This window comes from Aegilops tauschii, chromosome 1 (genome assembly GCF_002575655.3).
Source record: "Aegilops tauschii subsp. strangulata cultivar AL8/78 chromosome 1, Aet v6.0, whole genome shotgun sequence".
NCBI classification, from domain to species: Eukaryota; Viridiplantae; Streptophyta; class Magnoliopsida; order Poales; family Poaceae; genus Aegilops; species Aegilops tauschii.
Window position 1 is genome coordinate 459,998,710 of NC_053035.3, and position 13,435 is coordinate 460,012,144.

At 42.5% G+C, this 13,435-nt stretch overlaps 1 protein-coding gene across 1 annotated transcript; it reads left to right on the plus strand.

Annotated features, from left to right (window-relative positions):
• The first annotated feature begins 2,226 nt into the window (after window positions 1-2,226).
• LOC109781870 (probable homogentisate phytyltransferase 2, chloroplastic) lies at window positions 2,227-8,645 on the plus strand. The gene is made up of 11 exons (XM_020340467.4): window positions 2,227-2,558; window positions 4,094-4,215; window positions 4,295-4,441; window positions 4,603-4,828; window positions 5,916-5,989; window positions 6,149-6,241; window positions 6,827-6,944; window positions 7,235-7,297; window positions 7,603-7,635; window positions 8,171-8,247; window positions 8,334-8,645. Exons 1-10 carry the CDS (start codon window positions 2,358-2,360, stop codon window positions 8,243-8,245), a joined length of 1,152 nt encoding a protein of 383 aa, XP_020196056.1. The 5' UTR covers window positions 2,227-2,357; the 3' UTR covers window positions 8,246-8,247; window positions 8,334-8,645.
• Window positions 8,646-13,435: the final 4,790 nt, after the last annotated feature.

Below are 13,435 nucleotides of genomic sequence, written 5' to 3' on the forward strand. Positions count from 1 at the left end.
GTATCATCCATGTCAACTAGACAATTTTACTGAAATGACATAGAATTAAATAATGAAAAAGAAAGTTGAGTATTAATGACCCGCAAGTATAGGGGGTCACGACAGTCCTCGAGGGAAGTATTTCAACCCAAATTTATTGATTCGACACAAGGGGGCAAATAATGTTTATAAGCTTCAGCAGCTGAGTTGTCAATTCAACCACACCTGGAGAGATAACTTGATTGTTGAAATTTATTAGTAGCACAGTAATATGATAGCAGTAGTGATAGTGATAGTAACAAAATAGAAACAAGATTACAAGGTAGTAACAAAGGGCAGTTAGTGATTGTAGCAGAAACAATAGCAGCAAAAGTGTCAGCGTGGAGTAAGCAATGGGGTTGCTCGGATGAGATTCAATATGCAACGGTCATAACCTATAGCAATAGCAAACTAGCGCAATTCGTCAATCATATGTAGGCATGCATTCCATAAATAGTCATACGTGCTTGCGATAAGAATTTGCATAATATCTTTTGTCATACCCTCTCGTGGCAAAGGGGTCCTAATGGAAATTAAGGGTAATTAAGGTGCTCCTTTAAATAGAGAACCGAAACAAAGCATTAACACATGATGAATACATGTAATTCTCAAGTTAAAGTCATCCTCATCGATATCCTAATTATTGTCACCATGGGGTCTAGGGTTTCATAACAATAAAAAGTGCATACAACTTGCAGATATGATAAAAAAACACAAATATATTCATGAAAACACAGAGGGTTCATATATGAAATCATCGCACTCGGTCCCTAGTGACAAGCATTAAGCATAGCAAAGTCATAGCAATATCATGGATACTAGGGATCAAGCCCTAACAAATCTAACAACAATTACATAAGAAATCTCATCCAAGTCCCATCTACCTCCATATGTATACAGAAGAATTACTCACACATAGATGTGAGCATCATGAGATTGTTGATGGAGAAGGGTTGGTGATGGCGACGACGATGAATCCCTCTCTCACAAGGCCAGAAACAGACTCCAGATCTGATTAAACATGTTCCCATGCAACATAAAGACAAGATTAAACATGTTCCCATGCAACTTACACAAGGGAAGTAGTGGCATCAATCATCAACAAAGTCCTCAACTTTGTATGAGTGAAACCTTAATTATTGTAAAAATTAACTTACAGAGGAAACAGCTATGAAGGAGTTCGATCAAAGCTTTGTGCTAGCCTACCAAGGAGAAGAGTTTGCTAGTTATTACATTTACCGGCAATTATCATGTACAAATGCATCTGGTCGTTGAGTGTTTTTATATCATTTATAAATTAAAGACAAGATTAAACATGCTCCTATGCAACTTACACAAGGGGAGTAATGACATCAATCGTCTACAAATTCCTCAACTTTGTATGAGTGAAACCTTAATTATTGTAAGAATTAACTTACCGAGGAGATAACTATGAGGGAGTCCGATCAAAGCTTTGTGCTAGCCTACCAAGGAGAAGAGTTTGCTAGTTTTAATTATATTTACCGATAGTTATCATGTGCAAATGCATCTGGTCATGGAACGTATTTTATATTATTTTACAAATCAAAGAAAATATTAAACATGTTCCCTATACAACTTACATAAGGCAAGTGATGGCATGAATTGTCAACAAAGTCCTGAATTTTGTATGAATGAATGAAACCTAAATTATTGCAACAACTAACATGTACATAGTACAAACAACAAATGCATTGGATCAAAAGGTAGATAAAAATTTAAAGTGGAACCGATCACTCTCCAAGAGAGGGTGATATAAGCGAGCTAAATAGCATCAATACCATGTTATATGCACTATATGAGACGATTCACAATCATTTTCGACATTAGCATTTTGTGGTTATTCATGTCCATCTTAATATCGAGGGAACTATGATACAATAGGATTTTTTTTTAGAATCAATACAGTAGGATTTTCAGGCATGAGGAATGACACCTTCAGACATTGCGCAATCCATTGCGCGTTCTAGATGCTCTAGAAACATCCACACTCAAAGGTGGCTACAACCTATCTTCATTAGCCGTAACTCGGAACTCCAACCCTTCCGAATACCACGTCTTCATGGCTGACGCTCGGTTCTTGTAGAGTAATTTTGAAAAATTAAATTACCACCGGAGTGGAAAATAAAGGGGATGAAAAAATGTCTTCCTAAAATAAAATGCTCAACCATAGCATGAACACCTACCACAGCCATAGGATAGCACACGCACGGCCCCCGTGGCACCTCCTCTCAGTCGCTGCCTGCAGCCTCATCAATCCCCAATGGCGACGGGTGGCTGAGCAGGGGGGAAAGCCCGAGAGTGTACTCCCCTCCCCACCCATGGCTTCCCTCGCCTCCCCTCCCGTCCCCTCCCACGCGCCCACCACCGCCGCTCGCTTCCTCCCCGCGCCGGCCGGCCGCGGCAGGCGCCCGTCGCCGCCGGCCGCTTCACCTATCTTCTCCTCTGCTTCCACCCGATTCACCCAGTCCCCGCGCGCCCCCTGCGGCGCCGCCCGACCGCGCCGGCGCGACACCGTGCGGGTAAGCATCCCGATCTCACATCTCTAGCTCAGTGCGATGTAGGCTTGTCGGCGGTGTGTTTCTGTCAATTTAGCTCAAGCTAATCGAGCCGCTGCTTCGCCCACTTAGAAGAGGTTGCGGTGTTTGTTACAAGCACTGATTCACCGTTGGCAGCTGCCTATGATTCAAGCAAGCAATTTTACTGCATTCAGGCTTGTACGCAATGCTGAAACCTGCAATTCTGAATGTACTGATGCAATGCTTCGATTGCACTGTGATCCGAATAGGAATTGTGTGCTGTCCCTTTGGGAAAATTGGAGAAGTGCTTCTCTTGCACTGTAATCCGAATAGGAATTGTGTACTGTCCCTTTGGGAAGATTGGAGATTGGGGAGCCTTTACCTCCTTGCAGACATCTTTTGTGAAAACTGTAGTAGTGAATGAATGATTGTTTGCTCATCTTCACATATGTGACTATGCGTCTTGTCAAGTTGTCATGTGTTCTGATCGTGGCCGTGATTTGGCAGTAAGAACGACTACAAAGAAGTCTGAGTTAAGCTTTTTGCCGGACTACCGGTTGGAAGAGTTTCCCACTTTAATACATGCTTACTGGCTAATATGGAGTTCAAATGCATCTGTTAGTTGCACTGGTGTTCCTACAAATATCACTTTTTATGTCAATTCATAAATTTAAGAAGATTAGAGTTTATTCTCGTGCAACTTACCTAGGGCAAATAATGCCATAAGTGGTCACAGAAGTCATGAACATAGTGAAATGTAAAGTATTAACACAATTCAAGTGGTACATAGTACACCAACAAATGCATGGACTCAAAAGGTGGGTGGCAAATTAGTGTCACACCTAACTCTTACAAGAGACGGTGATATAAGCCAACCGAAGAGGATCGCATGTTGTACCCGCTATATGAGAGGGCTCACAGTTATTTTTACCGACACTATTTTGTTGTTTCCCTTGTCCATGTTCATATGCAATGCAAGGAAACTAAGGCATGCTAGGATTTAGAGGCATCAGGAATAACACCATCACAGTGATGTGCTTGGCCATGGTCTAGATGCTCCAGTAACCTTCACATCCATGTGCAGCCCGATGTTCCATAACAGGCTACAACTTAGAAGCTACAGTGTTTGTTACTAGAGGTGAACCATTGCTGAGAGCTATCTATAGTTTCAGAAGTTAATTTTACTGCATTTGGGATTGGAGGATAGGATGCAATGCGGAATGTCCTGATCAACCCACATGCTTCCGTGATCATGCAGTAGTAGTCTCGTCCAAACTTTGAGCGCACTGTAATCCAAATAGGCATTGAGTGCTGGCCAGTTGGGAAAATTAGAGATCGGGGGTTATCGCAATTCACAAAGCATGATGAATGTGATTACCTGTCTTTCCTTTCTTACAGACATTTTTCATGTGAACTTGTAATGATTGAACTCACTATTTTCCAATATTCACCATCCAGCACATTTACTTAAGTAACTATGTGACTGTGCGTCTTTTCGCATATCATGCTCACACTTATTTGACCTGGTGCTGGTACAGGCATGCTCTCAAGCTGGTGCAGCTGGGCCAGCTCCACTGTCAAAGACATTATCAGACCTAAAGGATTCCTGCTGGAGATTTTTAAGGCCACACACAATTCGTGGAACTGCTTTGGGATCCACGTGAGCATTGAGCTTTAGATTTATAATGGCTGAACCAAAGATTTAGTTTTCTAGTACTGAAACTGTTGTGTGGATGCAGAGCCTTGGTTGCTAGAGCATTATTAGAGAATCCCCAATTGATCGATTGGCGCTTGGTATTCAAAGCATTATATGGCCTTGTAGCTTTGATCTGCGGCAACGGTTACATTGTTGGGATTAATCAGATCTATGACATTGGAATTGACAAGTATGTATATTGCCTCCCTTGAATTTTGTCTTGACTTACACTTACTACCTTCATTCATAAAGGTGCCGCTACAAAGTATTACCATTTAAAGTAACATATCACCAAAGCCCAGCCAATGTTTCTGCTATACTTGTCATTTCTAAGTTTATGCCACTGAACAGGGTAAACAAACCATATTTACCTATTGCTGCCGGTGATCTCTCAGTTCAGTCAGCATGGTTACTGGTCGTAGCATTCGCAGTGGTGGGCTTCTCAATAGTCGTTTCAAACTTTGGACCTTTCATCACCTCTCTTTACTGCCTTGGTCTATTTCTTGGCACTATATATTCTGTTCCTCCATTCAGACTGAAGAGATATCCAGTTGCTGCTTTTCTTATCATTGCGACGGTACATTGCTCCTCCCTTGTTCATTACTACAGTAACAGCACCATTTTTTTACTCCCTCCGTCCCACAATTTAAGACGTTTTTGCAAGCTAAACAAGCTTGCAAAAACGTCTTACATTGTGGGACAGAGGGAGGAGCTCTTATACTTTAGAATGATAGTCCAATTATGAACTGGAAATTTTGCTTACTTTATCTCTGCTTACTTGCACTCGATCTACTGCATGTCTTACATAGGGCTGATCTAACAACTTGACTAGACAAATAACTAAAGATAAGCCTCTAAACCAAATATATAATAACTAAACATATGATAATGAGGCAAGCCTTGGATGTGGTTGCTGGCCAATCCATAACTGTAAGTGTGCAACCCTCTTGTGCGTCATTCCCATGGGCTCATAATGGGCTCCACATGACAGATACATTCGTAAGTATTTTTATACTCATTTAACTTGTATCTGACACTCTTTTTTATAAAGATCTGACAGTTTCTATGTAGCATACTAGCATTTATAATAGACAAGATAGGCTGTAGCCACAAAAGGAAATTTTATTGGCTAATATGAGCACAAACCTATTTTGTAGTTTAGCATGAGCGAAAATTAAACAGTGTTAAGATCACACTGGTTTCCCTATGCTTAGTGGTCGTCCCTGCTTTTTATTCCCATGCACATGGTGTTCCTTATGCAGCTCAGAACATGATCAGTGTGTAATTGAACTTTCTAAAAATATATTTCTTCGGAGAAATGAGAGTACGACTGAATCACCTCCACCTTAACTCTAGCTATACCAGTTTACAGAAATTGGCTTGTGAAACCTTTTGGAGAACAATTTAAATATTTAGGCGTGCTTAGAACAGTTTATTTGCTCAAAAATGCATTTCACTTATCAAGTTAGGTCCTTAGTTTCCTCGTAACTTGCAAATGATCCTCTATATAATGTTAGAAGATCTAATTTCTCTGAGTAATGATGTGCTATCATGTTTCTTGTTTTATTTCAAGTCCATGTTATCATGTTTCTATTTTACTTTAGGACAATACTATCTGGAACATTTTCTTTCTTTTTGACAAACCTATCTTTGATTTTTTACAGGTTCGTGGATTCCTTCTCAACTTTGGGGTGTACTATGCTACTAGAGCTGCATTAGGTCTTACATTCCAATGGAGGTAAATAGTTGCTGCAAGTTTATGCAATCTCTGTTAAATTACATTGTATTTTTCTACAGTCAATATACACCTATCTAGAAAGTGGTATGTTGCCTCTCATTGCAGATATTCAGAGATATTTGTGATGTCTAATGCTATGTGATACCTTTCTATCTGCAGCTCGCCCGTTGCTTTTATTACATGCTTTGTGACAGTATTTGCTCTGGTCATTGCTATAACCAAAGATCTTCCGGATGTTGAAGGGGACCGCAAGTGAGTTTCTAGGTTTTGTAGCAATCACTGCATGTCAGTTTTAAATGAATAACTAATGGTTACCTCTGTGTAGACCGCCGTCTAGTTATCTTTGTGTTTTTATGGTGCACGTCCATATTTTTGTGTCACTATTCTTAGTCGCTAGAAAAAGTTATCGACTGTAGGCCCAAAAAATGTCAGCAATTGGTCGAACAAACTACTGATCAGAAAAAGTAGAACAATACAAATTAAGATTGTGAGCTTTGGTCTCCAATGTTTATTTCTTATTTCCCTAAGCCTTGACAAGTGGCCTGAGCCAAAACAATCTAGAGCTGGATTGAGGGATTTCAGCCCATATTTGGAAAACTTGTCTAAAGCATAGTCAGTTTGAAGGATCTCCAAACACAAAAGAAAGGGACGAAATTTGTAGGTTTTGCATACTGAGTGAACCCTCTGTTTCAAATGTAGACAGTTCTCTACTTTGTTCATTTGAGACTGAATATTAGCAGTCAGCATCCTTAGCTAGTTCTATTGAACTATTTATTTGTCTAAGGTACATCATTAATTGAATTACTGATCTTGTACTTACAATGTTTTCCCCTGTAGATTCCAAATATCAACTTTGGCGACAAAGCTTGGTGTCAGAAATATTGCCTTCCTTGGCTCTGGTTTATTGTTGGCAAATTATGTTGTTGCTATTGTAGTACCTTTTCTTATTCCTCAGGTTGGATTTCTACTGCTTTTGACCGTCCTTTGATATTATTTCCCTCCTTCCAGTTGAATTAGTGAAATTTCAAACTGCAGCAATGTTTCAGTTGACGGAAACATGTATCTATGGTCAGTTAGACCAGCAAAAGTTTACAGCATTGTTTACTATGATTATTTATTTATCCCAAGGATCCCTTTCTGATCAGTGGATATTTTTGAAAAAAATGCCAGTACTTCGACGCATAACTCTGTACTAAGTAGTGTTACCTTATGCAGTTTCACTGATGGTGTTTTTAAAAATGGCAGGCTTTCAGGAGCTTTGTAATGGTGCCTTTTCATGCTGCTCTTGCAGTTGCTTTAATTTTTCAGGTAAAGATGTAGACCCTTGTAGATGATCAGTCCTGGAGTTTCTAAGATCTCTACCTTTACAGTTCAATCCTGCGTAACTGGCTTACAATTAACTTATGACTGACTGTTCTTGGACCCAAAATTAAATGGTCCAACTTTATTAAAGGCTAGACAAACAAAATATAATTTGATTACTGGGGACTCCAGCTTAGGAACCCAAACCTCAATGGAAAATGCAGCATTTAACTCATTCGAATCTAATTCCTTTGGTTCTGGAGGAAATGCATTTATTTTCCTAACTGTCTTGTTATGTTGAATGATTTCAGACATGGGTTCTGGAGCAAGCAAAGTACAGTAAGGTGAGGCTTTTAACTTACGCTCTTCACAGCTCTTGTTCCTCATACAACTTTTGAAATATGATTGAAATTGCCAGGAGAAGCGTTGTTTGTGAGCTTGCATATGTTTTGGTTATTTTGTTAGAATAAGTAGCCCCCATGCTATTCTTCTTCTTCTTCTTCTTCTTCTTCTTATTATTATTATTATTATTATTATTATTATTATTATTATTATTATGCAGTATCATACATGTAATCTCTCTGTTCTTGAGAGGAAACATGACATTGCAGTGTCCTGGGCATGGAATGTTAAAAACCAACGAAAGTAAAGTGCTCTGAAGTTGCAATGTAGCATATGCAAATTAGTTCCATTCTTGTGACTGAGCGTCATTGCACAATTGATTTTTCTATTGCTGGTTGTACTCTCTTTATGAATTGTGCATGTATTTTTTTATATAAAAAGTTGTTGTGAAGAATGTACTTTTTTATAAGGATAGGAAAGCTGATAACTATTGTGCGTTCCAAGTGCATTAGTTTTAGCTGTTTGTTTCTGTTGCAGGATGCTATTTCACAGTACTACCGGTTCATCTGGAACCTCTTCTATGCCGAATACATCTTCTTCCCGTTAATATAGAGGTAACTTTTCCTGTCAGCACTTGCACTGCTTTCTGAAGTCTGTTTCTGAAACTTGATATAATCAATCATTTGTTATGCACTGTCAGATATGGCGTTTGACATCGGCTACACGATCGGAGCACGCACCGAAGCACGAATTCGTTGGGGCAACAGAAGAGAAACCCTTTGTGGTCTATAAAGCGTGAGCAATTTTTGTACATACTGTTTGACTGGTAGGGGAATAGAGCGGCGATGCGACGAGGATCTTGACGATGCTGTGGGAGTTCCCATCCATTGGGTCCTAGCGTTGAGCAGATAATGTATTTACCCAGTAGAAAATGACTGAGTTTTCGTGGTTGTTTCTGCCAAACAAAGAGGAAAAGAAATGAAAGTGAAAAGGTATCGGGCCTTGTTTTGGAGGGATTGGACGTATTTGAAGCAGGGTCGTCCTTTAATAATGCCTTAAGAGTTGGGGGTTCTTCAGTAATTTCAGTGTGACACATGGTTTTCAGGCAGGTTCAAACAGAATCCGGTTCTTCGTTGACAAGTTTTGAGCAAACTGTTTACAAACTGCACTCAGACTGAAAGAAACCGAATTACGGGTCCGTGTCCGCATCATAACTGCGCTCACGAGGTTTGCAAATGTGTCCCAACGTAAGAGCTCAATCTCAGGATGTGTGGGTTTAGTCTTTTGCTTGCGCGTTTATAAGCTCATGCTTTCTACTGTGTTATTTTCTGAAAAGGAAAAATTAACCAGACTAGATCGATAGATACTGTAGTACTACATCATGTGCTTTGCACACCGTGCAAGCTGTAACTTGTATTGCACACGCACTTGTTTATTTATACCACATCACAGAAGTTTCTGACACGAGATCTTGGGATCCAGGATTATCCCAAGACGATCGAACTTGTGATGAGCTAGCTGTGCGTCGGCGGTAGCGGAAGGTGGTGCTACGGCCCACGTAGGTAGCCGCAACAGGCACAGTACCCCAGCCGCCGGCCGCCCGCGCCGTCTTCCTTCCCTGTCCTTCCTGCCCGAAACGCATCCATCCATGCATGCATATCGTCGCCGATCGTCGTCGTGGCGGCTGATCGGCATGTGCAGGCGCGCGCGGTGGTCGCTACGTTTATGAACACTACTGTTCCATGGTCTTTCCGTCGATCTACCATCTCGATCGCGATCGTGTCTATACGGCTGGCTACGCCCATATGCCGCCTTGTACACACGCCGGCGAACAGTAACGCCACGTTGTGCACGCGGCCGGGCTACGGACGTGCGCATGCGTCCATCGCTCCTTCATTTCCTATCCAAAGACAGCAAAAAAGAAGAAGAAAAAATGGATACATTGCACCGCAAGATATGCTCGGCCATCTGTTGTTAAGGTCGGCGTTCCTTTCGTTTTCGATCGATCGACTCAACTTCTTCCTATTCTTGGATTCCCATTCAAGCTAGCTCTGTGGCAAAGCCACACTTGAGCTGGGTAGTCAATTGACTACATAGTTTTTTGCAAAAACAACATACAACAAGCAGAAATTGTGCCCAAAAAAAACCTTATAAATGCATCAATCTGACTACACAACGCTTAGTTGACCGCACATGATCAGATTTCTGGCACCGCCCCTGAGCTAGCTAGCGTGTGACCGGAAACCAGACTGTGCCGATCGAGACGTACGTCCAAAGTCCAAATTAACAGTACGCAGCTCAGCTAGAGACCCAGAGACATTTGTACAGCAAGTAGCCTGGTCGATTAACTAGGATCTTACTTAATCTCCGTTTGCATCCATGCATGTTATTCCTGCTGCACACGCGTAGTACGTCGGTACGTGCTTATCTCTCCGGCCGGCAGTCGGCTAGCTAAAGTTTGTCCTGCCATAATCAATTCCGCAAATAGTGAGACCGGCTTATAGTTGGAAGAAGAAGAAAGCTACGTACGTGTCGCGCGTGAAATGGCAAAGCACAGCCGCCCGCGCGACGTAGTGCATGTGCACTAACCTTCAACTGTCAAGTCCTCCACAGTACAATTAAGAGTAATCAATACTCCTATCTATATCTATATAGCTACTTGCTTGCCCTGCTCCTCGACCGTGTTGAAGTATATTGTCCGCCTCTTTTCATCAGTTCGGATTTTTGAATGAGTTAGCTGAAGTATGAATTCAATATGGTATCTGCAGTTTAGAATATTGAACGAGTTTACTGAAACACGAATTCAATACCCTGGTCCTCGACCGGTCTACACGTATGTACTCCTTAATTAACTATGCTTGCTAGTGCAAACAGTTTGCACGGCAGAAAGAAAAAGACCCTGCAATAAGCGTACGGGCGGGGTCCTAGCTAGCTTGAGGAAATTCTTGGAAATTATTCCATCGATGGATCGGCACGTACAGTTCTTCCAGCCATGGTAGGTGCTTTGACTTGGCTTGGCTGTCGGCGTGTCAGGTCAAGATCCGTAGGAGGAATATAATCCATGGGATGGAATGCAGCGGCACACCGTTCCGTTCCGTGCGTGTCCCCGAGGCTTGCAAGTTGCTCTACATGCATGTGCTATCAACGGACCGGACAATTAAGCTACTAGCTAGATCAAGGACCCGCAAAAAGGACGTGCTTGCCGTACGTGCCGCACCTCCCTCCTAGCTATACACTCGTAGTTCAACTTATGGGGGCGGCTCAACTGAAACCACATTTCCTAGTATCCGGGTAAATGCTTCATATTTGGGAAAAAACTTTCATTCTATTCATCTTCAATCCTGATAATAGAACAAACATCAGAAATAATAAAAATTACATCCAAATATGTAGACCACTTAGCGACGGCTACAAGCACTGAAGCTACCTAAACTTGATCCTCCCTTCTTGTGAGAGACGGAGACAGGAATTTCCTACGTGTGTGTGTGTGTGTTTGGGGGGGGGGGGGGGGGGGGGGGGGGGGGGTCCATATAAATTTATAGGTTACGACACTCACTATCTAATGGTTACTTGAGAAGAAGAAATGTGGTCACCCCTTGTTGTCTTCGTCACCGCTTCTTGTGCCTTGGTACGAAAAGACCAAGACTGACTTTGAGGGGAGATGGAGAGGGAGCGATGAAGATTCATCTGTCCCAGAGGCCAAGTTGATTATTAGGAGTACTGGTGAACGTCCGGACTCTCTTGTGCTTATATTAACACATCTAGTGCGGTGACAAGCATTGGATACGAGGAGGAGGAGGAGGAGGATGACGATGACAAGGGTTGGACATTTTTAGAGGAGGAGCGATTGAGGAGATGCTAGCTGTTGAGAGGTCAATGAGGTCGGGCGATGGCGAGACTGCATCGGAGAGTAGAGCGAATGGCTACACATATTAGAGGGAGAAAATCCGGACCTTGTTCGAGCTTCATGAAATTGACTATTGTTGATCGTTGGTTTAAGCTAGCTGACCTCATGGAATTGACTATGATATACTCATAATTGCACGCAGATTTTTTCTAGAATCAGTTTTTTTTGCGGGGTTCTCTAGAATCAGTCGCATGCCGTTATGAATAGACTTTTGTGAATTAAAAGCTCAAAAATATGAAAAGCACTTTTTCCTTATTCTCTCGAGTAAAAAAAGGCATTTTCCTTGTTTTCGGGGGGAAAAAAGAGAGAGAGGAGAATTAGCCGCAAAGGGAGAACGTGAACCAAAAAGAGGCGGCCATCTCGCGGCCCATTATCCGAAGTAGCCAACGACCGACCGAGCCGATCGAGCCCGACCAGGTCGGGATTCCGGTGCGCTGGAGTCAGCAACGCGGCGGCTCTCGTACCGGCCTTCGCCGGGCCCTCCGCGCGACGGTTGGGGAGGAGGGGCGTCACACGCGGGGCCCCACTTTTAAATGCCCAATGGCTACGTACGTATACGCGCGGCAACCCGCATCTCCAGCTCACTACACGCGGCGGCGCCGCCGTCTACTACACTGCGTAGCAGTCTGGTTACTGTAGAGCATCGATGGCGGCGACGGCGAGGTCCCCTCGGCGAACAAGCTGTAGGTGGAGGCCAGCGGGGCGATATGCGCGTTGAGCCGTTACGTGGAGCATGCCGTGGACGAGCGTACGTGGACGGCGGTGCTCGCCGGAGCTGAGCAAGAAGAGGCGCGCTCCAGCCGGGCGTAGCTGCATTGACAGTTCATGTAAAAGCTCAACCTAGTGGAGAGAAGCAGCTGACAATTCAACACCCATGCATGCATGGACTTCGGATTTCAGGCATATGATGGGACCGAAAAGAGACATACTAATATATTCGATGAAGTATAGTACATCTGAAAATATGGATGAAAATGGAGAGGAAACTAGTAGTCCGTTTTGGAAAAAAATACGAAAACATAGTGAGCTATATAGAAACAAAAAATGAAAATTTACAAACAAGAAGCCGACAAAATATATGATTCTTCTCCCATCAGCGCTCCGTTTAATTCATCCCTATCTAGAAATATAGTGGTTTCCGAACTCAAAAAAACTGTTTAGTTTTCAATCGGCTCCGATGGTTCAGTGTTTGTCGATTCCTGCGTGTGGTTAAAAGCACGCTGACCGCATGTGTGCTCGTGGTGCGCACACATATGCAATTTCCCTCTCGTTTTCGACAAATGTCTAGCTCCGGGGTTGAGCGGTGAGTTAATTCAATGGGCCATCGCAAGAACAATCAATCGCAAGGACTGGGTTAAGTAGCGGTTGTGATAACCCCGTGCACTGTTTCACTCGAGCAGGACCAACGTTTTATCACTGTGCATCTGCAGTGCGTACTTCGCGGAATATTTGCCGTCAGAAACAACAAAGGATAAGAGACATGAGAGGCTTCAAGACTTTTCTCTGCGAATAATGAGACTTTCAGGGCTTGTATTAGGCAAACTGAAAGTGATAGGCTGTACCTGTTAGCGATCTATATATGTACATACATTCAGTACATGTGACAGTGATACACGAGAGAGTCTGAAGACGCGCGCCGAACATATGGTGCAGCATATTTTACACAACGAGACAAACTAACTAACTAATATTCTGTCTTCACTTCAGTTTTGGGCCATGTTTAGAACGTGTGGATCTCACCAAACCGCATTCAAATTTATATCCGACGAAATCCTTGCAGATTTTTTATTCGATGAATGAATATGGCCCAGTTTTACTAAAAACTGAATTTTCATTATCAGCCTTATATAGGTGCCATATGTTTTAGCGTCCTTGCAACTAGTAGCACCTATTGC